Raw genomic sequence first — 24,022 nt, 5'->3', positions numbered from 1 at the left:
TCAACTATACTTCAATGAAATTTTTTTAAAAAGTCAATGTCATGAAAGACGAGGAAAGGAGAAAGGACATTCCAGGCATGACATTTGTCTGCAATGTGTGATCCTGGATTGGACCAGAGACCAGAAAATAAAAATTACTAAGATAGACATTATTGAACCTTTGATAACATTTGAATATCTGTAGTTCAGGTAGCAAGATTAGATCAGTATTAAATTTCCTGATTGTGATCATTATACTGTAGTTATATAAGCAACAATTCTCCACTGGTTGGGGGAGTGGCACTGTCTGTCATCCAGGGGACATTTATGTAATGTCTGAAGACATTTTTGGCCGTCACAGCCAGGGTGTGTGTGCTACTGACACCTAGTGGGTGGAGGCCAGGGAGGCTAAAAATCCTACAGTGTAGGACAGCCCTCTACAGCTGAGAATTATCCAGCCTCGGTGTCAATAAGGTAGAGAAACCCTCCATAGGAGAAGGCCCTTTTCCTCAGGAAATATAAATTGAAGTATTTAGGAATAAGAAAGAGTCATGTCTGTAACCGGCTCAAAAAAGATTCAGAAAGAAAATGTGTATCTATATCTATACCTCTCTCTCTATATATACACACCTAGATGTGTGTGTGTCTTCCTTACAGCAAATGCTAACCTGTTGCCACATTTGCGTATTTTTTTCTCTGTCTGATTCTGCCCCCAGCCCCCCACCGCCAACCCGAACTTCTTAGTGTTCCTCGAACTCATCAGGAATATTCCTGCCTCAGGAACCTCAGGGCCTTTGCACTGGCTATTCCCTCCTCCTAGAATGCCCTTCCCCCTGATATCTGCCTGACTGACCTCTTCACATCCTTCACTTCACTACTCACACACCCAGTGAGACGGTTCCTGACCACTCTAGTTTAAATTGCCAACATCCCCCCATTCTGTATCTCCCTTCTTCGATTTATTTTTCTTTTTAGTACTTATCACCACGTAACATGCTATATATTTTCTTTATTTGTTTACTGTGTCTCTTTCACACAGCCATTGTACCAGCTCCATTAGGGCAAGGCCTTTGTCCCCGGTGCTTAAAAAGGGGCCTGGGGCTTCCCTGGTGGCGCAGTGGTTGAGGGTCCGCCTGCCGACGCAGGGGACACGGGTTCATGCCCCGGTCCAGGAAGATCCCACATGCCGCGGAGCGGCTGGGCCCGTGAGCCATGGCCGCTGAGCCTACGCGTCCGGATCCTGTGCTCTGCAACGGGATAGGCCACAACAGTGAGAGGCCCGCGTACCGAAAAAAAAACAAAAACAAAAGGGCCTGGCACACAGTAGGCGCTCAGTTCATTGATGAACGGATGAATTGCTGGTAAGTAAAAGAGATGGCCTGAAAGGAGGAGGAAGTTGGGGGCGGGGAGGAGGGAGTAAGAGGAAAGTTGCTACTCATCACCTCCACATCTCCCTTTGCCTCCTCCTTTGAATCCTTCATCTTCTAGGACAAGACCTCGAGGCCACTTCTGGGGGGCCCCTCGGCCCTCAGGAATCGCGCACAGGGGCCGCTCAGCAGCCACGGGCACTTTCCTTCCCTCCCGGGAGCCCGTGACAGCGGAAAGGAACGCGCGTGAGCTGCTCTCTGATTCGCCACCAGGAGGCCACTTCGGGTAAGAATTATTCTTCAGAAAATTTTTTAAAGAAAGAAAGGAAGGAAGGAAGAAAAGAGAGAGAGAAGGAGAAAAGAGAGAGAAAGAAAGAAAATAAAGAGAGAAAGAAAGAAAATAAAGAGAGAAAGAAAGAAAATAAAGAGAGAAAGAAAAAATAAAGAGAGAAAGAAAGGAGGGAGGGAGGGAGGGAGGAAAGAAGGAAGGAAAGAGGCAATCTCTAGCTTTTTCTTATTGTTACAAAAATACTTTCTTAAAATTAGCACATTCATGGGATTTCCCTGGTGGTCCAGTGGGTGAGACTCTGCGCTCCCAATGCGGGGGGCCGGGGTTGGATCCCTTGGTCAGGGAAGTTGATCCCACATGCATGCCGCAACGAAAGATCCCTCATGCCACAACTAAGACTTGGCGCAGCCTAAATAAATAAATAAATATTTTTTTTAAATTAGCATATTCATCATAGAAAATTAAGAAACTAAAGAGAGAAATAAAAATTGCTGCGCTAGCCCATCAAAATTGGATCTACCAGGGACTTCCCTGGTGGTCCAGTGGTTAAGACCCTGCGCTCCCAGTGCAGGGGGCCCGGGTTGGATCCCTGGTCAGGGAACTAGATCCCTGATGCCACAACTAAAACCTGGCACAGCCAAATAAATAAATAGTGGGGGAAAAAATTGGGGGACTTCCCTAGTGGTCCAGTGGTAAAGAGTCCGCCTTACAATGCAGGGGATGAGGGTTTGATCCCTGGTCAGGGAACTAAGATCCCACTAAGATCCCAATTGAGCCCCCGGGCTACAACTACTGATTTTGGAGAATTTTAAACCAAAAATAGTAGCAAAATGTACTTGATGCCACTAAACTGTACACTTCAGAATACTTCAAATGGTAAATTTTATATGATGTATATTTTTCCACAATGAAAAAAAAAGTAGATTGTATAACATGAACACCAGTTATCAACTCAGTCTTGTTTCATCTCCTCCCAGGTTCCCACTTCCTCCCATCTGGATTACTTTGTTTTTGTTTTTTTTTAAGTGTTATTTTGGTGAAATCACATACAACTTAAAAAAAATAAACTTATTTATTTTTGGTTGCATTGGGCCTTCATTGCTGCACACAGACGGGGCTTAGTTGCTCCACAGCATGTGGGATCTTCCCGGACCAGGGCTCAAACCTGTGTCCCCTGCATTGGCAGATGGATTCTTAACCACTGTGCCACCAGGGAAGTCCCTGGATTATTTTGAAGCAAATCCCAGATGGTCCCCCACCTGTAAATATTTGAGCGTGCATTCTAGGAGATATGGACTTTTTTGTTTTGGGAATCATTTCTTTTTAAAATACCCATAATAGCATTATTATACTTTAAAAACTTATTATCGTCAAATGTCCAGTAAGTGTTCAAATTTCTAGTTGTCTCATAAATGTTATAATTTGTTTTATATTTTGTTTTATTATTTTAGAGATGTTTTGAATAAAGATATTTAAATATCCATACATTGCATTTGGTCAAAATGTTTTAAAATCTCTTTTGATCTAAAAATTTTCTCACCAGCTTTTTATTTTTTATTTCTTACTTATTTATTTGCAATTTACTTGTTAGAAAGAAAAAGATTTATCCTCTCACAGTTTGGATTTAGCTGACTGCACACCTGTGGTGTCATTTAAGATGTTCTCCGTCTTCCATATTTTGTAAAATTTGTTATCTAGATCTAGACCAATGCTGTCTAATAAAAATATAATGTGGGGCTTCCCTGGTGGCGCAGTGGTTGAGCGTCCGCCTGCCGATGCAGGGGACAAGGGTTCATGCCCCGGTCTGGGAAGATCCCACATGCCGCGGAGCGGCTGGGCCCATGAGCCATGGCTGCTGAGCCTGCGTGTCCGGAGCCTGTGCTCCGCAACGGGAGAGGCCACAACAGTGAGAGGCCCGCGTATCGCAAAAACAAAAAAACAAACAAAAAACCAAAAATATAATGTGAGCCACAAATATGAATGACATGCAATTTAAATTTTTCTAGTAGCCACTTTAAACACAAAAACAAAGAAGATGAAATTTATTTTAATCATTTTTTATAATTACTTGTATTGAAGTATAGTTGATTTATTTATTTGTTTCTTTATCTATTTTTAAATTTTTTTAGCTGCACCACTTGCCCCCAAGGGGTGGAACTCTTGCCCCCTGCAGTGGAAGCACAGAGTCCTAACCACTGGACCGCCAGGGAATTCCCAAATATAGTTGATTTATAATGTTGTGTTAATTACTGCTGTACAGCAAAGTGATTCATTATACATATATATACATTCTTTTTCATATTCTTTTCCATTATGGTTTATCACAGGATATTGAATATAGTTCCCTGTGCTATACAGTAGGACCTTGTTGTTTAGCCATCCTGTATATAATAGTTTGCATCTGCTAATCCCAAACTCCCAATCCTTCCCTCCCCCAGCCCCTCCCCCTTGGTAACCACAAGTCTGTTCTCTATGTCTGTGAGTGTTTCTCTTTCGTAGATAGGTTCATTTGTGTCATATTTTAGATTCCACATACAAGTGATGTCATACGGTATTTGTCTTTCTCTTGATTTTGACCAGTTAGTTTTAACCTAACATATCCAAAATTTGATGATTTCAACATGCAATGAATATTAAAAACTTAGATATTTTAACACTTTTTTTTTTTAACCAACTCTTCCAAATCTGGTGTGTTGTTTACATTTAGAGCACATCACATGTCAACTTGGAATGGCCACGTTTCGAGTGTTTGACGGCCACAGGTACCTCATTGCTGCAATTTTGGATTTTGGACATTCTAGAGATTTTTTAGGTTCAAGTTCGATTTTTCAGCACAGTGACTTCATTGGTGGTGATGGGCACTGCCAGTAAGAGATGCAGAGCTGCCTCCCTTTTGTGATCTGGGCATCAACAATTATCTTAATGAATAAATGAATGTCCTCACAGAAACCCTGCCTGAGATTATTAGTCCAGTTCTCTGTTTCTCGCCGGCCTCTTTTCTCATAAACACGTTTAAAAAGAAACATTGGAACAGAAACACTTTGCTGTACACTTGAAACTAACACAACGTTGTAGATTAACTGCACTTCAGCTAAAAAACAGGAACGGAAGAAATATTGGAACGCTACTGGATACACAGTTTGGATTTCTTGTTTAACACACCCTATATTTTTCCTAGGTCACTAAGTACTTCCTTGAAATAGTTTGCAATTTGAAATCTTGTTGCACTTGATGGCTGTTCCTTCATGTTGGAACACTTAGGTTGTTTCCAGACTGTCAGCCAATCGCTGTTACAATAAGTCATTGGTTAGGGAAGTGGTGTAACTGACTCATTAAGATGTTGTAATTTCAATCAAATAACTAAGCATGAAAATAAAACCATAAATGTTCTGCAAGGGAAAAAAAGGGAGAATTTTATCTTGCAATAAGGATTTTCTGTGACAAAACCTAGAAGACCTTTTTTTTTGGTCTTTATTTTTTATTATTATTTTTAATTTATTTTATTTTATTTTTAGCGGTACGCGGGCCTCTCACTGTTGTGGCCTCTCCCGTTGCGGAGCACAGGATCCGGACACGCAGGCTCAGCGGCCATGGCTCACGGGCCCAGCCGCTCTGCGGCATGCGGGATCTTCCCGGACCGGGGCACGAACCCGCATTCCCTGCATCGGCAGGCGGACTCTCAACCACTGCGCCACCAGGGAAGCCCTGGTCTTTATTTTATTTTATTGTTTTTGTTTTCCCAGCGAGTTTTATTTGGGCAGACCTGGGGACAGGGAGGTCCTGCATCTAAAAGAAGGTGTTGGGCCTCTTGGTGGTGAAGCGTGGCTTGTGCTGGCGACGGAGGACCCGGTGGGGCAGTGGGAATTTGATCTTGGAGTCGTAGAATTGCTTGACTGCTGGTCGGCGGCACTTGCTGGCTGCGATCTCCTCCACCTTCATGATCTGGATCGAGTGGGCCCGGGCACGGTACCGGGCGCCCATGTCTCGGTAGCACTGGGTGACAGCACCGGCTGTGGTCAGGTCCCGGTACTCCCGGTACATATTGTGGGTGCCACTGCGGGAGTCATAGCGCAGCCAGATGCCGAAGTTCTTCACCCGCAGGGGAGATTTTTCAAACACCTGTCCACAGTAGACAATTTCCCCTGAAGACTTCTTCATCTTCTTCAGCTGAGATACAAAGTACCAGAAGCGGGACTTGGCAACAACATGGTTAGGCGCAAAGATCCGCATGCGATAGAGGGGCGACGGGCGGCACTTGGGGGTCGGCAGGCAGCGCCCCACCACCTTGTATTCTCGAAGCGTGCCCGAGGCCTTCATAGCGCCCTATCCACGCTCGCCGCCACCCTCGAAAAGCTGGTCTTTATTTTTTTAATTGAATTATAGTTGATTTACAATGTAGTGTTAGTTTCAGGTTACAGAAAAGTAACTCAGTAATACATATATATGAATACATATACATTTGTATATATAAATGTATACATATACATTTATATATATATATTCTTTTACAGATTCTTTTCCACTATAAATTATTACAAGATATTGTATATAGTTCCCTGTGCTATACAGCAGGTCCTTGTTGGTTATCTATTTTATATATAGTAGTGTGTATCTGTTAATCCCAAACTCCTATTCTATCCCTTCTCCTGCAATCTAGAAGACATTTTAAAAAATTGATTAGTTTGCTCTCTCTCATACACACATAAAATTTCTGTATGGCAAAAAATATTTAAAGCAAAGTTAGAGACGAATGAAAAGCTGAGAAAAAAGCTTGCAATTCATATCACAAAGACTTAATCTGCCTCGTAGAAATCAATAACAGAAAGAACAACACAAGAATTTTTTTAATAGGGCAAAGGAAATACAAATGGCTATTAAGCATCTGAAAAGGTCATCTCATACTAAGACAGATGAAAATTTAAACTATGTGAGGTGCCGTTTTCCACGTATCAGAGTGGCAAAACTCCGAAGTTTAATAAGGTAATTTATTGACAATGCTGAGAGAAAATAAGTGCTCTCATAAGTGGTCTCTCATTGTTGGTGCCAGTGTATACTGGCCCAACTCCATGGAGGGCAATTTGGTAAAATTCATCAAAATTACGTATATATATCCCTTTTGACCTAGTAATTCCACTTTGGGAAACTCTTTCTCCAGGTATAATTGCACAGGTACAAAATGACCGTCTGCAAGGTTATTCATTAGTGTATGGTTTGTAATAGCAAAGGATTAGGGACAACGCAGGTCCTTAATAGGGACCTGGTTAAATACAGTACAAGCATAAATGGAATACTATTCAGCTACTATATAAAAAATGAGGAACCTTCTATGGGCTGATAAGAGCTCTGAGATTTATGTCAAGTGAAAAAAGATACAAAACAGTGCATGTGACATGCTATCTTCTGTGTAAAGATAGTGGGGAAAATTGCTTATATCTGTATAAATAAATGCAAGAATGACAGAGGAGAAACTATTGACAGTGATTTTGGGTATGAGTGAGGGGAACTGGACAGATAGGGGACAAGAGTGTTAGGGAGATTGAAATTAAAATCTTTAATTAAAAAAATTTTCCGGACTTCCCTGGTGGAGCAGTGGTTAAGAATCCGCCTGCTAATGTAGGGGACATGGGTTTGAGCCCTGGTCGGGGACAATCCCACGTGCCACGGAGCAACTAAGCCTGTGTGCCACAACTACTGAGCCTGCATGCCACAACTACTGAAGCCTGTGCACCTAGAACCCATGCTCTGCAACAAGAGAAGCCACCGCAATGAGAAGCCTGCGCACTGCAATGAAGAGTAGCCCCTGCTCACCGCAACTAGAGAAAGTGCGCACAACAACGAAGGCCCAACGCAGGCAAAAATAAATAAATAAATTTATTTAAAAAAATTTCCTCCAAGAGAAATGAAAGCACTCTCCCATCAAAAACTTGTATGTGACATTGAATGCAACTAGAGATTATCACACAAAGTGAAATAAATCAGAAAGAGAAAGACAAATACCATATGATATCACTTACATGTGAAATCTAAAATATGGCACAAATAAACTTATCTATGAAATAGAAACAGACTCACAGACACAGAGAACAGACTTGTGGTTGCCAAGAGGGAGGGGAGATGGGGGAGAGAGGGATTGGGAGTTTGGGATGAACAGATGCAAACTATTACATATAGGATGGATAAGCAACAAGGTCCTATTGCATAGCACAGGGAACTATATTCAATATTCTATGATAAACCACAATGGAAAAGAACATAAAAAAGAATGTACATATATGTATAGCAGAATCACTTTGCGGTACAGCAGAAATTAACACAACATTGTGAATCAACTATACTGCAATTTTAAAAGATTGAAAAAAAAAACGTGTATGTGAATGTCCATAACAGCTTTATTTTATTTTTATTTTTTTAAAATTTATTTATTTTATTTATTTATTTTTGGCTATGTTGGGTCTCTTGCTGCGCGTGGGCTTTCTCTAGTTGTGGCGAGCGGGGGCTACTCCCCGTTGCGGTGCGTGGGCCTCTCATTTGCGGCGGCTTCTCTTGCTGAGGAGCACAGGCTCTAGGTCCATGGGCTTCAGTAGTTGTGGCTTGCAGGCTCTAGAGCGCAGGCTCAGCAGTTGTGGCACACGGGCCTAGTTGCTCCGTGGCATGTGGGATCCTCCCAGACCAGGGCTCAAACCCGTGTCCCCTGCATCGGCAGGCGGACTCCCAACCACAGCGCCACCAGGGAAGCCCCAACAGCTTTATTTTTAATAAACAAAGACTGGAACAACCCCAATGTCCTTCAACAGATGAATGTATACAGAAACTGTGGTTTATCCATATCAACGTTTAAAATAAATATACTATTGATACACATTCCAACAGAGATGAATCTCAAAATAATTGTGTTAAGTAAAAAAAAAAAGCAGGCAAGAAAGGAGTACATTCTATGTACTCTATGTAATTCCATTTATATAAAATTCTAGGAAATGCAAACTTACCTGTAGTGACGGAAAGCAGGTCATGGTTACCTGGGGAAGGTGGGAGGAGCCAGTGGGAGAGGTTCTTAAGAGGCACAAGGAAGCTTCTGGGTGTGATAGAGATTTCCATTACCTTGATTATGGTGATAGATTCACAGGTGTTTACATAGGTCAGCGTTGATTAGATTGTGCACCTGAAATATGTGCAGATTATGGTATGTCAATTACACTACAATATACTGCCAAGATGCTTTCCCCACTATTTTTGTCTTAGTCCTCTTGGGCTGCTATAACAAAATGCCACAGGCTGGGTGGCTTAAACACAGAAATTTATTTCTCACAGTTCCGGAGGCTGGGAAGCCCAAAATCAAGGTGCTGGTATATTCGGTTCCTGGGGAGAACTCTCTTCCTGGCTTGCAGATGGCCACCTTCTCGCTGTATTCTCATATGGTGGAGAGAGAGAGAAAGCTCTCTTCTGTCTCTCTTTCTAAGGGCACCAATCCCATCATGGGAGTCCCGTCCTCATGACCTAATCATCTCCCAAAGGCTCCACCTCCAAAGACCATCATACCTGGGGATTAGGGTTTCCACATAATGAATTTTAGGGGAACACAAACATTCAGTCCATAACAATTTTGAAAAGGAAAATGTTTAGACATACAAAAAAACTTCAAAAGTGATTATGAATAAACCTGGGTAAACATTCTCAAACAAAGTTTTAGGTGGACACACAATTAGGAAAAGGGAGAATTCTCCAGCTATGGTTTTTATTTTATTTATTTTTAAAATTAATATTCTCTTTTTTAAAAAAATATTTATTTGTTTGGCTGAGCCAGGTCTTCGTTGCTGCATGCGGGATCTTTAGTTGCAGCATACGAACTCTTAGTTGCGGCATGTGGGATCTAGTTCCCTGACCAGGGAGTGAGCCCAGGCCCCTGCATTGGGAGTCTTAGCCACTGGACCACCAGGGAAGTCCTCCAGCTATGATTTTTAGAGTTTTGGGGTTTGGCACAATGCAAATGCCTTCTCCATTCAAAATTGTAACTTACAAAAACAGACAGGATTAAAAAAAAAAAGATTGATTAGTTTGGAACTAGAGAGAACTAGGTTGAAATCTTGGGCTTTCTAAGCTGTCTGTCTTTGGCCAAGTATGTGAACATCTCAGAACATCACAGTTTTCCTGTCAGTCCAAAAGGGAAAGGAATGCTTTCGTTTTCAGGGCTGATTAAAGGGTGACAAAACATAGACTATGCAAGTGCCTAATGGGATAAAGGTGAGTGCTAAATTAATGTGCACTGTTATAATTATTATTCTTACCTTAGTGAGTTCAGGGCTGTTTGCCCTGGTGTCCAAAGGCGGCAGGTTCACACACACGCAAGCTCCCAGGCTGGGAGGACTCTGGGAGACGGGTGGCGATGGGGAGAGTGTCTTGGGCAGAGGCCACTCCATTCCTTTCCGGAGCCCCAGCCCAGAATCTGAGTCATTCTTTCTGCTCTGAGATTCTGAGGCTCCTGCCCTAAAACTGACCTCTCCTGATGACCTGATGTGACTAAAGGCTGACAGGAAAGGGCATGGGCAGTTGCCAGGGGTGGCGGGGGCCACTCCTGGGGGGCCAGCAGCCTTGTTTTGGGATGTCCACATACAATGTCCCTCTGGGCTCGTCTGGGAAGAATCAGTCACATATCCCACGCTACAATGCATTATTCATGCTCTTCCCCAATCTGGGTCACCCATTCCATATCCTTTTCATCTGGATAATCTTACTGTTCCTCAGCCCCAGGGCCCCTGCCCAAAAAGCCTTACCTGCTGGGATAGGTCCCTTCTCTGACCTCTTCTAGGCCCCTGTGCTTCCCCATTACAGCACTGATCATCCAATATTAAAGTTAAGTGGTCAAACAGACATAGAGAACGGACTTGTGGTTGCCAAGCGGGAGGAGGGGTGGGACAGGGAAGGACTGGGAGTTTGGGATTAGCAGATGCAAACTATTATATATAGGAAGGATAAAAAACAAGGTCCTGGGCTTCCGTGGTGGCGCAGTGGTTGAGAGTCCGCCTGCTGATGCAGGGGACACGGGTTCGTGCCCTGCTCCGGGAAGATCCCACGTGCCGCGGAGCGGCTGGGCCCGTGAGCCATGGCCGCTGAGCCTGCGCGTCCAGAGCCTGTGCTCCCCAACGGGAGAGGCCACAACAGTGAGAGGTCCGCGTACCGCAAAACAAACAAACAAACAGAAAAAAACACAAGGTCCTACTGTATAGCACAAGGAACTATGTTCAATATCCTGTGATAAACCATAATGGAAAAGAATATGAAAAAGAATGTATATATACATATAACTGAATCACTTTGCTGTACAGCAGAAATTAACATTGTAAGTTAACTATACTTCAACAAAATAAATGTAAAAAATAAAAATGCTTAAAATAATCAAAATTAGGTCAAAAGATACAAACTTCCAGTTATAAAATAAGGAAGTCCTGGGGTTGTAACATACAGCATGGCAACTATAATTAATAATACTATTATATATTCAAAAGTGGCTAAGAGTAAATCTTAAAAGCTCTCATCATAAGAAAATAATTTTTATTTTTTGGCCGCTCCGTGTAGCTTGCAGGGTCTTAATTCTGTGACCAGGGATTAAGCCCAGGCCCTCAGCAGTGAAACCACAGAATCCTAACCACTGGACCACCAGGGAATTCCCAAGGAAAGAAATTTTGTAACTCTGTATGATGATGGATGTTAACTAGACTTATTGTGGTGATCATTTGGCAATGTATATAAATATCGAATCATTATGTTGTACATCTGAAACTAATATAATATTATGTCAATGATGTCTCAATGAAAGAATTTTTTTTTTCTGCGTTGGGTGTTCGTTGCTGAGTGCGGGCTTTCTCTAGTTGTGGCAAGTGGGGGCTACTCTTCGTTGTGGTGCGAGGGCTTCTCACTGCAGTGGCTTCTCTTGTTGCAGAGCACGGGCTCTAGGCCCACAGGCTCCAGTAGTTGCAGCACGTGGGGTCCGTTGTTGTGGCGCTCGGGCTTAGTTGCTCTGTGGCACGTGGGATCTTCTCGGACCAGGGATCAAACCCGTGTCCCCTGCATTGGCAGGAGGATTCTTAACCACTGAACCACCAGGGAAGTCCCAAGAATAAATTTTTAAAAATCACAATTAACGGTGCTAATATGGGCAAACAGATTTGCCCCCTGGTACTATGCCCGGAGGTCACAATATCACTGCCAAAAAATGCATAGTAATCAGGAGGAAGCATCAGACAAATGCAAAGTGAGGAACATTCCACCAATAACTAGTGTGTGCATTTCAAAAAAGTCAATGTCAAAAAAAATGGTACAGGGCTTTCCTAGTGGTTCTGTGTTAAGACCCCACATTCCACTGCAAGGGCCATGGGTTCGATCCCTGGTCGGGGAAGTAACGCATGTCGCAAGGTGTGGCCAAAAAAAAAGAAAAAAAGGTACAAATGAACTTATTTACAAAACAGAAATAGAGTCACAGATGTGGAAAACAAACTTATGGTTACCAAGGGGGAATGGAAGAGGGATAAATTGGGAGATTGGGATTGACATATACACACTACTATATATAAAATAGATAACTAGTAAGAACCTGCTGTATAGCACAGGGAACTCTACTCAATACTCTGTAATGACCTATATGGGAAAAGAATCAAAAAAAGAGTGGATATACGTATATGTATAACTGATTCACTTTGCTGTACACCTGAAACTAACACAACATTGTAAATCAACAATTTTTAAAAAGTCAATGTCGTGAAGGACAAAGAATGATTGAGGAACGGGTCCAGATTATGGAGGACTAAGGAGACACAACAAGTAATTGCACCATGTGATCCTGGATGGGACCCCAGAGGGGGAGGAAACAGCTGTAAAGGACATGATGAAACTGGAATCTGGACTGAAGATTAGATAACAGCAATATGTCAGGCTCAAACTTCCTCAAGTTGCTATCTGTGCTGCAGTTACGTAAGTGAAAGGCCTTGTTCTTAGTAAAAGCACTAATCATGTCTGCAGCATACCCTCAAATCATTCACACACAAAAAAGTGTGTGTGATTATCTTTTTTTCTATGTGTATTTTATATATACATGTATATGTGTGCATTATATATGTGCATGTGTATAATAGGTGTGTGTGCATATTATATGTATATACATGTGTCTCTCTGTATATAAATGTTTCTCTCTCCTCCTCTCTTTTTTTTTTTTTCGGTACGCGGGCCTCTCACTGCTGTGGCCTCTCCCGTTGCGGAGCACAGGCTCCGGACGTGCAGGCTCAGCGGCCATGGCTCACGCGCCCAGCCGCTCCGCGGCATGTGGGATCTTCCCGGACCGGGGCACGAACCTGTGTCCCCTGCATCGGCAGGCAGACTCTCAACCACTGCGCCACCAGGGAAGCCCTACTCCTCTCTCTTTTGTACAAGAATCATCTCTGTTTTATTTATTTCACAGAGTAATGATTTTAATTGAATACATTTGGGCACAGTAAATATTTGACATGAAAAGTAGTTGTATCAGAATGGGCATCAGAAAAATAGCAATTCATCTTTACACATAATAAGTAGAAAATATTTTTTCTGTCTGTTCATGTAAGTGTTACAAATCCTGAGAATGTTATACACTGAACTAGGCACTACCTTATAATTAAATCTTGCATACATATATATAGAGAGAGACAGAGAGAGACAGAGAAGAGAAATATATATGGAATATATATATATATATATTTGTGTGGAATATATATATATATATATGCCTCTTTTCCTTTATGTGAGGGAGGATCACCAGGGAAAAGAACTGCTCAGCTGAGTCCACTGGATGTGGTTTTGAGCCACTAAGTTTGGGGAATGTTTGTTACACAGCAAAAGAAAACTGATTGGGCTTCCCTGGTGGTGCAGTGGTTGAGAATCTGCCTGCTAATGCAGGGGACACGGGTTCGAGCCCTGGTCTAGGAGGATCCCACATGCCGCGGAGCAACTAGGCCCGTGAGCCACAACTACTGAGCCTGCACGTCTGGAGCCTGCGCTCCGCAACAAGAGAGGCCGCGATAGTGAGAGGCCCGCGCACCGCGATGAAGAATGGCCCCCTCTTGCCACAACTAGAGAAAGCCCTCGCACAGAAACGAAAACCCAACACAGCAAAAATAAATTAATTAATTAATAAACTCCTACCCCCAACATCTTCAAAAAAAAAGAAAAAGAAAAACCACAGCTTTAAAAAAAAAATATGCTCCTGATTTCTAAAAAAAAAAGGAAAACTAATACACTAATGCTGTTAAATAATAAAATATGTTCTATCCTCCCAGTTTTTAAAATATACCTTCAAAATAATATGAAAGGCCAGATTCAAATTTATTATTTCTTTTTTGTTTTAATAAGATTTGGGTTTTTTTTAGATTAGAGTTTTTAAATTGTGGTAAAACATACATAATAGAAAAAGTTTAACCATTTTAATGAATACAATTCAGTGGCATTAAGTACACATACAATGTTGTACAACTTCTACCTAGTTCCAGAACTTTTCCACCAGCCCAAATGGAAACTCAATGGTCTAAAAGGAAGTCTATGGGCTCCAGTAAATATACCCATTGCTCCCACAACTCCTTGCCTGGTGGAGGCATTCACCCTCCAAAGTGCAGTGCCATAACAGAGGTCCCTCTTGCCCTGGTCTGAGGCTGGCACTGGCAACAGAAAAACACCAGCCCAAAGGCAATGATCAGAGGCTTAAAGGATCTGCAAAAAAACAGAACATGGAATGGCCTGTGTCGCACAGCAGTGATGGGGCGGGAGGGCTTCCCTTGGCCAAAGAGGGCAGCTCCCCTTCAGCTTTGGACCGTTGCAAACAAGCAGGACTGCAGACCACTCCTGTTGGACCTTCCAGTTTTTCAAGAGAAGCAGAAATTCCGGATTTTCATTAGAAATCTCCTGATACTCAAAATTCTGGGCAGAACAAACCAAGCATATCTTCAGGTGGAGTTTGGCCTGTGGGGTCCAGCATAGGATCATGCAGGATCTGTGCCTAAAACATGGGTGAGGGAGACTTCCCTGGTGGTCCAGTGGGTAAGACTCCATGCTCCCAATGCAGGGGGCCCGGGTTCGATCCCTGGTCGGGGAGCTAGAGCCTGCATGCATGCTGCAAATAAGAAGTCTGCATGCTGCAACTAAAAAGATCCCATGTGCAGCAACGAAGACCCGGCTGAGCCAAAAAAAAAAAAAAAAAAAGGGGTGAGGGATGGGGTGGGTGGGAGAGCAGAGCTGGCAGAGGGGGCTTGGCTTCTGTGCAAATTTGAGCAGGAGACAGGATTGCAACTCATGGGAGCAGCATTAGTTGCACTCCATGTCCGCCACAGGCAGAATTCAAAATAAAGCATGGTTGGAGCAGGTTTAAGCTCAATAATAATCCTAGTCTTCCTGGGAAACTTTATTCCCCCCACACCTCCTCTCTCAGACTATGTGATCTCTCTGTACCTCTGTTTCCCCTTCTTTAAAATAGAGACCTTACAGGATACATTAAGTGAATGAATATATATAAAATACATAAAATAATGCCAAGTGCAGGGTGGGCACTACTTAAATGTTGGCTACTGTATTAGCTGCAGAATGAGTGGCTTAAAACAACAAGACACATTTATTATTTCTTACTTTTCTGTGGGTCAGGAGTTTGGGAGCAGCTTAGCTGGGTGGTTCTGGCTTGGAGTCTCATGAGGTTGCTAACAGATGCCAAGTGAGGCTACATCATCTGAAAGCTTGACTGGGGCTGGAGGATCTGCTTCCAAGATAGCTCCCTTGTGTGGCAGACAAGCTGATGCTGGTTGTTGGGTGGAGGCCTCAGTTCCTCACCTTGCAGATCTCTCCAAAGGGCTGCTTGAGTGTCCTCACAGTATGGTGGCTGGCTTCTCCCGGAGCAAGTGAGCTAATCAAGAACAAGAAGGAAGTCACATGTTTTTTATGACCTAACCTCAGAAGTCACACACATTGTCATTTCAACAATATCCTCTTGGTTATATGATGGAGAGGAACTACACAAGAGTGCAAATATCAGGAAGCAAGGATCACTGCGCTATTATGAATAAAGGTAGCATGGCTGCTAAGAGCAGAGCTGTGAGTCAGGCAGCCTGGTTTCAAATCCTAGCTCTTTCTAGATAACTGTGAGAACTTGGACAAGTACTTAACCTGTCTTTCACTGCATCCTCATTTATAAGATAGAATAGCAGTATCTGCTTCATTTGCAGTTGTTATTGGGATTAAGGGAATATATAATCACTTTAGAACAATTCCTGGCATATAACAAGTGCACAATAGTGCACAACTTTTTTTTTTTACTTGAGTTGTACACTTCATTATTTATTATTTATTTATTTATTTATTTATTTGGTTGTGTCAGATCTTAGTTGTGGCACGTGGCTCCTTAGTTATGGCACGCAAACTCCTAGTTGCGGCATGCATGTGGGATCTAGTTCCCGGACCAGGGATCAAACCCGGGCCCCCTGCATTGGGAGCATGGAGTCTTAACCACTGCACCACCAGGGAAGTCTCTGCTGCTACTTTTTTATACACAGCCCCTCCAATGACAGATCAGCTCCTCCCATACAACCCACCAGAAGCCCCAATGATTGAAGACTAGTACAGAGGGACTGAGGGGTCCCCAGTAATCTAGGTCCTAGAGATACATACAGATGGAAAGACACTGTTCATGAGACTGTGTCCTGCTCCAGACTGAAATTTCCCAAAGGCAGGGATTTTCCTTTCAGCTGCCCACAGACAGACAAAAATAAAGAGTCAATTTTACTGCTTCGCTTTCTGATGAGAGACTCCAGCCCACATGTCACCTTTCTAATGCCATTTACTTCACCCAGAGTAGCCTACATTGGGTGGAGGGGGCATCTTGCCCACCATTATGGACCCAGCATAGTAACCAGCACACAGCAGGTACCAAAGAAACAATTGATCACGGTGATATGTTATTGCTGGGTCAGAAGTATATTCCACAGAGCAGTTTTTTAAGATATAATTCAGGGCCAGCTCTGGGTCCCTGGACAAATTCTTTTGTAGCCTGCTCACTGAAGGTGCCTCTAAGAGGCTTGGGTGTACTTTGTGCCCTCTGAAACACAGCACAGAGGTAGAAGCTACTTCAGAGTGGATCAGAAAGAGGCCTTCAGGTTGGGAAGGTAATTGATCATTTTTCTCAGTGCAAGAAGCCAGGGAGGAGGAGAGCTCACTCTTGGATAGCTATGTCCCCCACTCAGAAGGAGGCCAGGGGCTGGGGGTTGGACAGGCCGGCTGCCAGGTCAGATGGTGGCTATCTGGATCTATTCCTTGCCAAGGTTTTCCTCTGTGCCCTTCCCACCTGCCTGTCACTGCTGCCGGGATCTGCTATCCTGGCATCTGGCCCAGCCAAGTGTATGGGGCACACAGTGTTAGATTCCAGAGGCTGAGCTGGCTCGGAGCCCTGCTGAGTCAACTCTGTTTTTCTTGCCTGTTCTCTGAGCCATCGTGCCCTGGGTTTTTCCTGGCAGGCAGGTTTTCTATGCCAGCCTCAATTTTCAGGCAAGGTATAGGGAAGTTGGTGGGAATGGAGGGGGAGAACTTTGGTAAAAGTTTGTTGAATAAATGCTTAGCCTTGTGAAATGAAAGTGGTCCACCTCACAGCCTCACTCAGTTCTTCCTCTGTCCCAACTCTGTCCCTACCCGAGGCTCAGAGTGTTGGGGTCTCTCCACCAGCCTGGGAACTCCATGTAGGAGAGCAGAGGACTGTTTATTGAATGAATGAATGAATGAATGAATGAGGGAGAATGGTGAGAACTTCCTTCCATGTATCCCCTCTTTCTGTTCCAAGGTTCCTGCTTTGATTCAGGCAAACACTCTGAAGACCCTGAGGGTAGAGAGTGGGCAGTGGGGAGAGAGGCACCCGCTGGAGACTGAACAAGACAAATCTGGTCCCTGCCACCTGGGCACTAAGTTGTGCGGAGTGGGATGAGGGACGTTAAAGAATCCCACAAACGCATCTGCAACGACCAAGCCTTGAGCGGGAAGGAGCGCGAAAGCCCGAGATGTCTCCCCGGGAGACCAGCCTGGTCTTGGGATGCTCTCCGGGAGGCGTTCCGGAGGCGGGGATGTTTGAGGGGTCCCGGGTTTCCGCCTAGCCCTGATGGACTGAGCGTACCAGGACCCTCTTCCCCAGCTTTTGACTTGGGGAGGGGGTCAGGAATGCAGCCCGCACGCCCCGTCCCCGCTGACACCAGCGCCTTTTCCCCACTGGGCGCGGCGGGGGCTGGGGGGGGGGCTCGAAATTCCGGCGCTTGGAAAGGGACCGCGGGGAGAGGAAGTCACGTCTCCCACGGTCAGCAGAGAAGGCATGGCTGACCACGCACGTCAGGGCCTGGTGGGAGGAGCCAGAGTTTTGCACCTCCCAGGGCACCCCTCACCCCCAAAACTACCCGGCCTCCAGCAACTGAACCCCACCCCCGGCCGCACGCCCCGGCCCCGGAACTCCACGCGCCCCGCCTCCCAGGCTCCGCCTTCTACTCCCGCACTGTGCTTATAATAGAGGGCGTAGCGGGCACAAGCCAAGCTGTGATTCGAGTCTTTGCTCTCTGGCTTCTGCACCCAAGCGAGACTCCACCAGGGCCCCCGCGTCTCCACCCCTCTCATCTCGACCTCCGAGTCCCCCTTGCGCCCCCTCACCCCTGCCTCTCCGATCCCCGCGTCCCGGCGTCCACACCACCCGGAAGGATGCGCTGTGCGCCAACAGCCGGAGCAGCCCTGGTGCTGTGCGCTGCCACCGCCGGGCTGCTGAGCGCGCAGGGCCGCCCGGAGCCTCCCGAGAAGCCGCGCTTCGCCTCCTGGGACGAGGTGAATGTGCTGGCGCACGGGCTCCTGCAGCTCGGCAACGGGCTACGCGAGCACGTGGAGCGCACCCGTGGGCAGCTGGGCGAGCTGGAGCGGCGTCTGGGCTCGTGCGGGGCCGCCTGCAAGGATCCTGAGGGGTCAGCCGCACCTCCGTTCGCCCCGGAGAATCTGGTCCCTCCCGGCGGCGATGCAGTCCCGGAGACCCTCCGCAGCTTTCAGGTACGTACGCTCCTACTGCCCTGGAAGGGTGTGGACGGGAGGGGGCGCATCCCGGACTCCCTGGGCTCTCCTGCCCGGGCCTCAAAGGATGGAGAGTTGGGAGTAGGACCGGGGATGAATGGAGAAGTTGGCAGCGGAAGGCCAGATCCTCACCAGGGTTTTATACTCTCCCCAGACTCAGCTCAAGGCTCAGAACAGCAGGATCCAGCAACTCTTCCAGAAGGTGGCCCAGCAGCAGCGGCACCTGGAGAAGCAGCACCTGAGAATCCAGAATCTGCAGAGCCAGGTGCCCGATGCTTGCCCCAGGTGGGGAGGGAGGTTGAAGTTGGACCTATGGGTCTGGACGTGGAGCTAAGCAGGTCGAGCAGCCTGAGCCAGCCAGACCTGACCCCCTCCTCCTGTCCTGTCCCAGATGGGCCACTTGGCCCCCATGCACCTGGGCCACGGGGTGGCCAAGCGTGCCAGGAGGAAGAGGCTACCCAAGATGGCCCAACTTGCTGGCCCAGCTCAAAATATCAGCCGCTTGCACAGTGAGTGTCCAGACCTTTGCTGTTCTCCGGAAACCATCCCCCCACTATTCTTGCCCCCCACCCTCGTCAGGTCCACCTTACTGAGAAGGAGAGAGGCCCGTCCCTGCGTCCCTGTGGGCTGACGGGCCTCTGGTGAAGGGGTGACTGGGACACCCCCTTCTCAGTCCTCTCCCTGCCCCACGGGGCCACCCCACCCTTCTTCCCAGCAAGCCACTGGGATTTCCCACGGGCCACTAACTGGAGCAGCAGGCGGCTGGGAAACAGGGTCCAAGGGGGACTTGAGCTGCAGGGGTGTGGGAAAAGGGGTGGTACAGCTCAGGGCCACCTTCCTGGAGGTTGGAACCTTCTAGGAGAGACAGGATGGGGGACGAAAGGGTGCCAGCTAGGGAGGCTTGGAGGCTGGAGCCCTCGTTGGGTGAAGAGAGAATGGCGGCCTGGGAGGGGAGGTTCTGATGTTTGGCCACCACCCACCCACCATGGGCTTTTAGAGTGTGGATCTAGGAGGGGAGGCTAGGGCAGGGAAGCCCCATCTCCTTGGCCAGACGCACCACTCTTGCATCTCTTACAAATCCAGGGCTCCTGACTCACACACCTCTTCCGTCCCACAGCCTTCTATTGGCCCGGAAGTCCCTGATCAGCCCTTCCCACACACCCCCACCAAGTTCTGGTTCCTTTATTGTGTATGCCCCGTAGCACCCCAGATCTCCTAACATGTCTGTAGGTATATGACACAGATTCCCAGCTCCCGGTGTCTCTGTCCTACTGCTCCAGAGCTGGCTGGCTTCCTTGTGGTCCTCCTACCCCATCACCCACCTTGGCATCTGCAGCCGTCTGCAGCCAACTGGGTGAAAGTTCAGATCTCCCTCTTCACACCCTCGGGCTGGTTGCTGGCTTCCCGCCCTCTAGTCTTGAGGGCTCTGGCACCTCCCCGTCCCACCACTTTTCCTCCCCTCCCCAACCAGGAAGGGTCCATTACACCCTCCCAAACCTTAGCCCTGGTATGAGTGGCTTCTGGGTGGGGCCCGCAGGCATAGATCCAGGCTGGGGAATGTGATGGGGAGGGTGGGGGTCATGTGTAGGTTTGGGGACTCCAGGCTCGCCCCTGCCAAGTATGGGAAAGTTCAGAGCTGCGGAGACAAACAGCTGGTGTTAATGGAAGCCACATTGGTGGTTTGGCGGGCTGCCTGTTGTGATTGGAAGAGAGGAAAGTAGGGGAAAGGGGAGCTGCTTCAGGGGCCAGAAAATGCCTCCAGTCATCCGGGCCCGCCCCCACTCCCACAGTGTGGACACATTCACCCCGCGACCTGAGCCTTCCCCTCCCCCTGCGACTTTTCCCCTACTTTCCGGGCTGGGCTGGGGCTGGGGCTGGGCTGGGGCTGGGCTGGGCTGGGCCTGGGCTGGGCTGGGCATGGGACGGGCTGGGGGCGGGGACTTCCCCGGTCTGCCGATGTGCCCTGGCCATCCTTCCGTTTTTTCCTCCCTCCTCCCTCCTTCCCTCCTCAATCCTTCCCCCTCCCTCTCTGATACCTGGGACCCCAGGCAGGGCCTCTGTGGTGTCCCCAAGCCCCATCCAGGCCTGATTCCCCTCCCGCCACTGGACAAAGCAGAGCTCCCTCCTGTTTATCACAGTTCTTGCCCCATCCCCACTCTGGTCCAGCTCATTCAGTCATTCCTTCATGGCATCTTTAGTAAACACCTGCTGTGGGCTGGGATCAGCCTGGGCACCGGTGCCAGATGGTGGCAAAGAGCCATTCATTGTCCCTAGCCTCATGGACCTCCTTCAGTGTGGGGAGTTGGAGAGAGACCATCAGATGACCCCAGTGTTGGGGAGTAGGAAGTCCTCAGTGCCCCTAACCTGGTCTGGGTGGGATGGTCAGGGACATGATCCCTTTCAGAAGCTGGGACCTTTAATATGAGGCAAGGAAAGGCATGAGGGAAGTGGGTCTCAGAACAGTAGCACGTGCAAAGTCCCTGTGGCAGGAGGGGGGTGTGGTACCAGGAAGGCTATGTGGCCCGAGGGTGGGCGTGCAGTGCAGGAGAGGGAGGATGAGTATAGCAACCAGTCCTGGGGTGCCTTGTAGACTGTGTCGAGGAAAGGCATGGGGTGCTATGGAAGACTTTAGGCAAGTGGGGTGTGTGTCATGAGCTCTAGATTGCCCCCTCCCGTCCCTGTCACCCGCTGCCCAGCCCCCAGACATGCCTGTTTCCTGGAACCCCCAGGACTGCTCTCTGCTTCAATCCCCCCACCCTTGTCTGCCCTGCAGGACTGCCCAGGGACTGCCAAGAGCTGTTTGAAGAGGGAGAGAGGCAAAGTGGATTGTTCCAGATCCAGCCCCGGGGGTCCTCCTCATTCCTGGTTAACTGCAAGATGACCTCAGGTAGGGCTGCTCTGGCCCCCCAGGTACCCCAAATATCATGGGCCCGGTTGTCTTTCTGTCAAATGCAGCTCACCCCCCCTCCCTCCCTCGCTCCCCGCTTTCTCCTTCCCTGCTGGATCCTTGGGACAAAGATCCAGGCAGAGCCCTCCGCCTGCTGACCAGCCCATCTTCCTCCTTTAACCATCTTCCTCCAGTCCTGCTGGGATGGATGAGAGGAACATTGCTCTCCCTTGGTTTAGACGTGGTTTGGGGTTTGGGAGCCAGATGGGGGAGTCAGGGTCTCTTGTAAAAAAATCCTCCTGGTGACTTTGCACCTTTCTGGGCAGATGGAGGCTGGACTGTAATTCAGAGGCGCCAGGATGGCTCAGTCGACTTTAACCAGCCCTGGGACGCCTACAAGGATGGCTTCGGAGACCCCCAAGGTGGGTGTTTCCTGCAGATCAGAGGCACAGGGGGAGGAGGGGGCCACGGAGGTGGGTCGTTCTCACAGATGGGCCTTTCCCACTGTAGGTGAGTTCTGGCTGGGCCTGGAGAAGGTGCACCGCATCATGGGGGAGCGTGGCAGCCGCCTGGCTGTGCAGCTGCAGGACTGGGAGGGCAATGCCGAGTCATTGCAGTTCCCTGTCCACCTGGGTGGCGAAGACACAGCCTACAGCCTGCAGCTCACGGCGCCCGTGGCCAGCAAACTGGGTGCCACCGCCTTCTCAGCCAGCGGCCTCTCCCTGCCTTTCTCCACTTGGGACCAAGACCACGACCTCCGCGGAGACAAGAACTGTGCAAAGAGCCTCTCTGGTGAGCAAGCAAGCTCTGTCCCTCCTTGTCTTGCCCTTTGCCACACAGCTGGGACCTCCCCTCCCTACCTTTCTGCATCCGTCCCCTGCCTTCAACTCCATCTATTCCCTCCCCACTTTTCTCCTTACGTGCAGCATACCCTTGGGCAACTGACTTAACACTCACTCCATCTTCAAAATGGGTATAACCATACCGTCCACGCCATAGGATTATTATGAACATATGATGAGATGACGTTTGTGGGATGGTGGCTGGTGTGTGGCAAAGCCATCGAGACAGACCCCATCTTGTTCTAATGAAATCGGAGGCAGAGCCCGGGCCCTGTGAAGTGAAATATATGAAACTGCCTTTTGGTGGGTCAAAGAAGGATGGAATAGTGGTTAATTTCATATGGTTCAATCTAATATAAACTAGTGAGATGCATGACAGTCATAGAGAGGCTTTGATAAATGTTTGCCATGTGCCAGGTGCGGAGAAGTCACTCGCCAGGGTCACAGACATAAAAGCTGCAGTTACCGGGAAGGGGGGTACCCAGAGCCCCTGGGGTGCCTTTGTCACAACCTGGGGTTCCTCAGAACACAGTTTGACAACCACTGCCAAAGACATCTCATCTAAAGTGTGTGACATCCAACACCCAGCCTCATCCCCATCCCGGGCCCAGTGGAGGCCCAAGGACCCATGGGCCTAACCAAGTCCCCTTTTTTCTGACCCCGGCAGGTGGCTGGTGGTTCGGTACCTGCGGCCACTCCAATCTTAATGGCCAGTATTTCCATTCCATCCCGCGGCAGCGGCAGCAGCTTAAGAAGGGCATCTTCTGGAAGACCTGGCGGGGCCGCTACTACCCGCTGCAAGCCACCACCATGCTGATCCAGCCCACAGCGGCCGAAGCAGCCTCCTAGCCTCCTCGCTGGGGCCTGGTCCCAGGCTCCTGGAGGACAGGGACTCTGATTCTGGCCCAGCATGTGGCCACTCCCTGCCTGGGCAGGGGCTCCAAGCAGGGGCCACCTGAAACCTCATGGACAGAGAAGATGTCCACGACTGGAGATGCCCCCGCGATGAGTGGGGGGGCTGCAGGAAATGCCCTCTGAGAAGAACAGAGCTGCAGGGCTGCAGGGCACAGACCCCGAAAGCGTGGGACATGGGGGCATTGAAGCCCACTCCTCGCCCGCCCGAGGAGTATGGGACGCAGAGGGACCACTCGGGGGCAGCCAGGCCGGCCCTTGATGGCGGATTCAGTCACGTTGACTGGCTGGGGGACCAGGACTCCCATAGACCCCGGGCGCCCTTGTGGTGCTGTAGCGTGTGGGTGCTATAGGCGAGCCCGCGCCGACGGCATCTGGGCTGAGCCCACGGAATTCTTGGAATAAAAGCAACCTCAGAACATTTCGTTCCTTTTCGTCCTTTGTTTTTGTTTTAAAAAGTGTACAGTTTTCAAAGTCCACATAAACATGTTCCCAGGGTGGAGGGTGAATGCTTCCGGGGCTCTTGAGGGCAATGTTGGTTATCCCTACCACCTCCAACAGCTGATTTCAATTTCCTTCACTTATGATTTCATGATGTGTATCTCATTTTTTACTTTCAAAGTTACAAAATAAAACCCTCATTCAGTCCTTCTGGAAGCAGGTA

General features: G+C 47.9%; 2 protein-coding genes and 1 long non-coding RNA gene across 3 annotated transcripts; 1 reads left to right on the top strand and 2 right to left on the bottom strand.

The window, feature by feature from the left end:
• Positions 1-5,353: 5,353 nt before the first annotated feature.
• On the bottom strand, positions 5,354-5,982 carry LOC132518701 (large ribosomal subunit protein eL20-like). The gene has a single exon (XM_060146693.1). It carries the CDS (start codon positions 5,950-5,952, stop codon positions 5,422-5,424), a length of 531 nt encoding a protein of 176 aa, XP_060002676.1. The 5' UTR covers positions 5,953-5,982; the 3' UTR covers positions 5,354-5,421.
• Positions 5,983-14,063: 8,081 nt separating this feature from the next.
• Positions 14,064-19,251, bottom strand: LOC132517675 (uncharacterized). Its single transcript, XR_009539794.1, has 3 exons — positions 18,850-19,251; positions 15,271-15,541; positions 14,064-14,568 (listed from the first exon to the last, which is right to left on the bottom strand). It is a non-coding gene; the product is annotated as an uncharacterized LOC132517675 (long non-coding RNA).
• On the top strand, positions 18,180-23,779 carry ANGPTL4 (angiopoietin like 4). Its single transcript, XM_060145318.1, has 7 exons — positions 18,180-18,696; positions 18,872-18,982; positions 19,109-19,226; positions 21,491-21,604; positions 21,931-22,026; positions 22,115-22,396; positions 23,114-23,779. Exons 1-7 carry the CDS (start codon positions 18,361-18,363, stop codon positions 23,293-23,295), a joined length of 1,239 nt encoding a protein of 412 aa, XP_060001301.1. The 5' UTR covers positions 18,180-18,360; the 3' UTR covers positions 23,296-23,779.
• Positions 23,780-24,022: the final 243 nt, after the last annotated feature.

This window comes from Lagenorhynchus albirostris, chromosome 3 (assembly GCF_949774975.1).
Source record: "Lagenorhynchus albirostris chromosome 3, mLagAlb1.1, whole genome shotgun sequence".
NCBI lineage: Eukaryota > Metazoa > Chordata > Mammalia > Artiodactyla > Delphinidae > Lagenorhynchus > Lagenorhynchus albirostris.
This window is presented reverse-complemented; position numbering and strand designations above follow the sequence as displayed.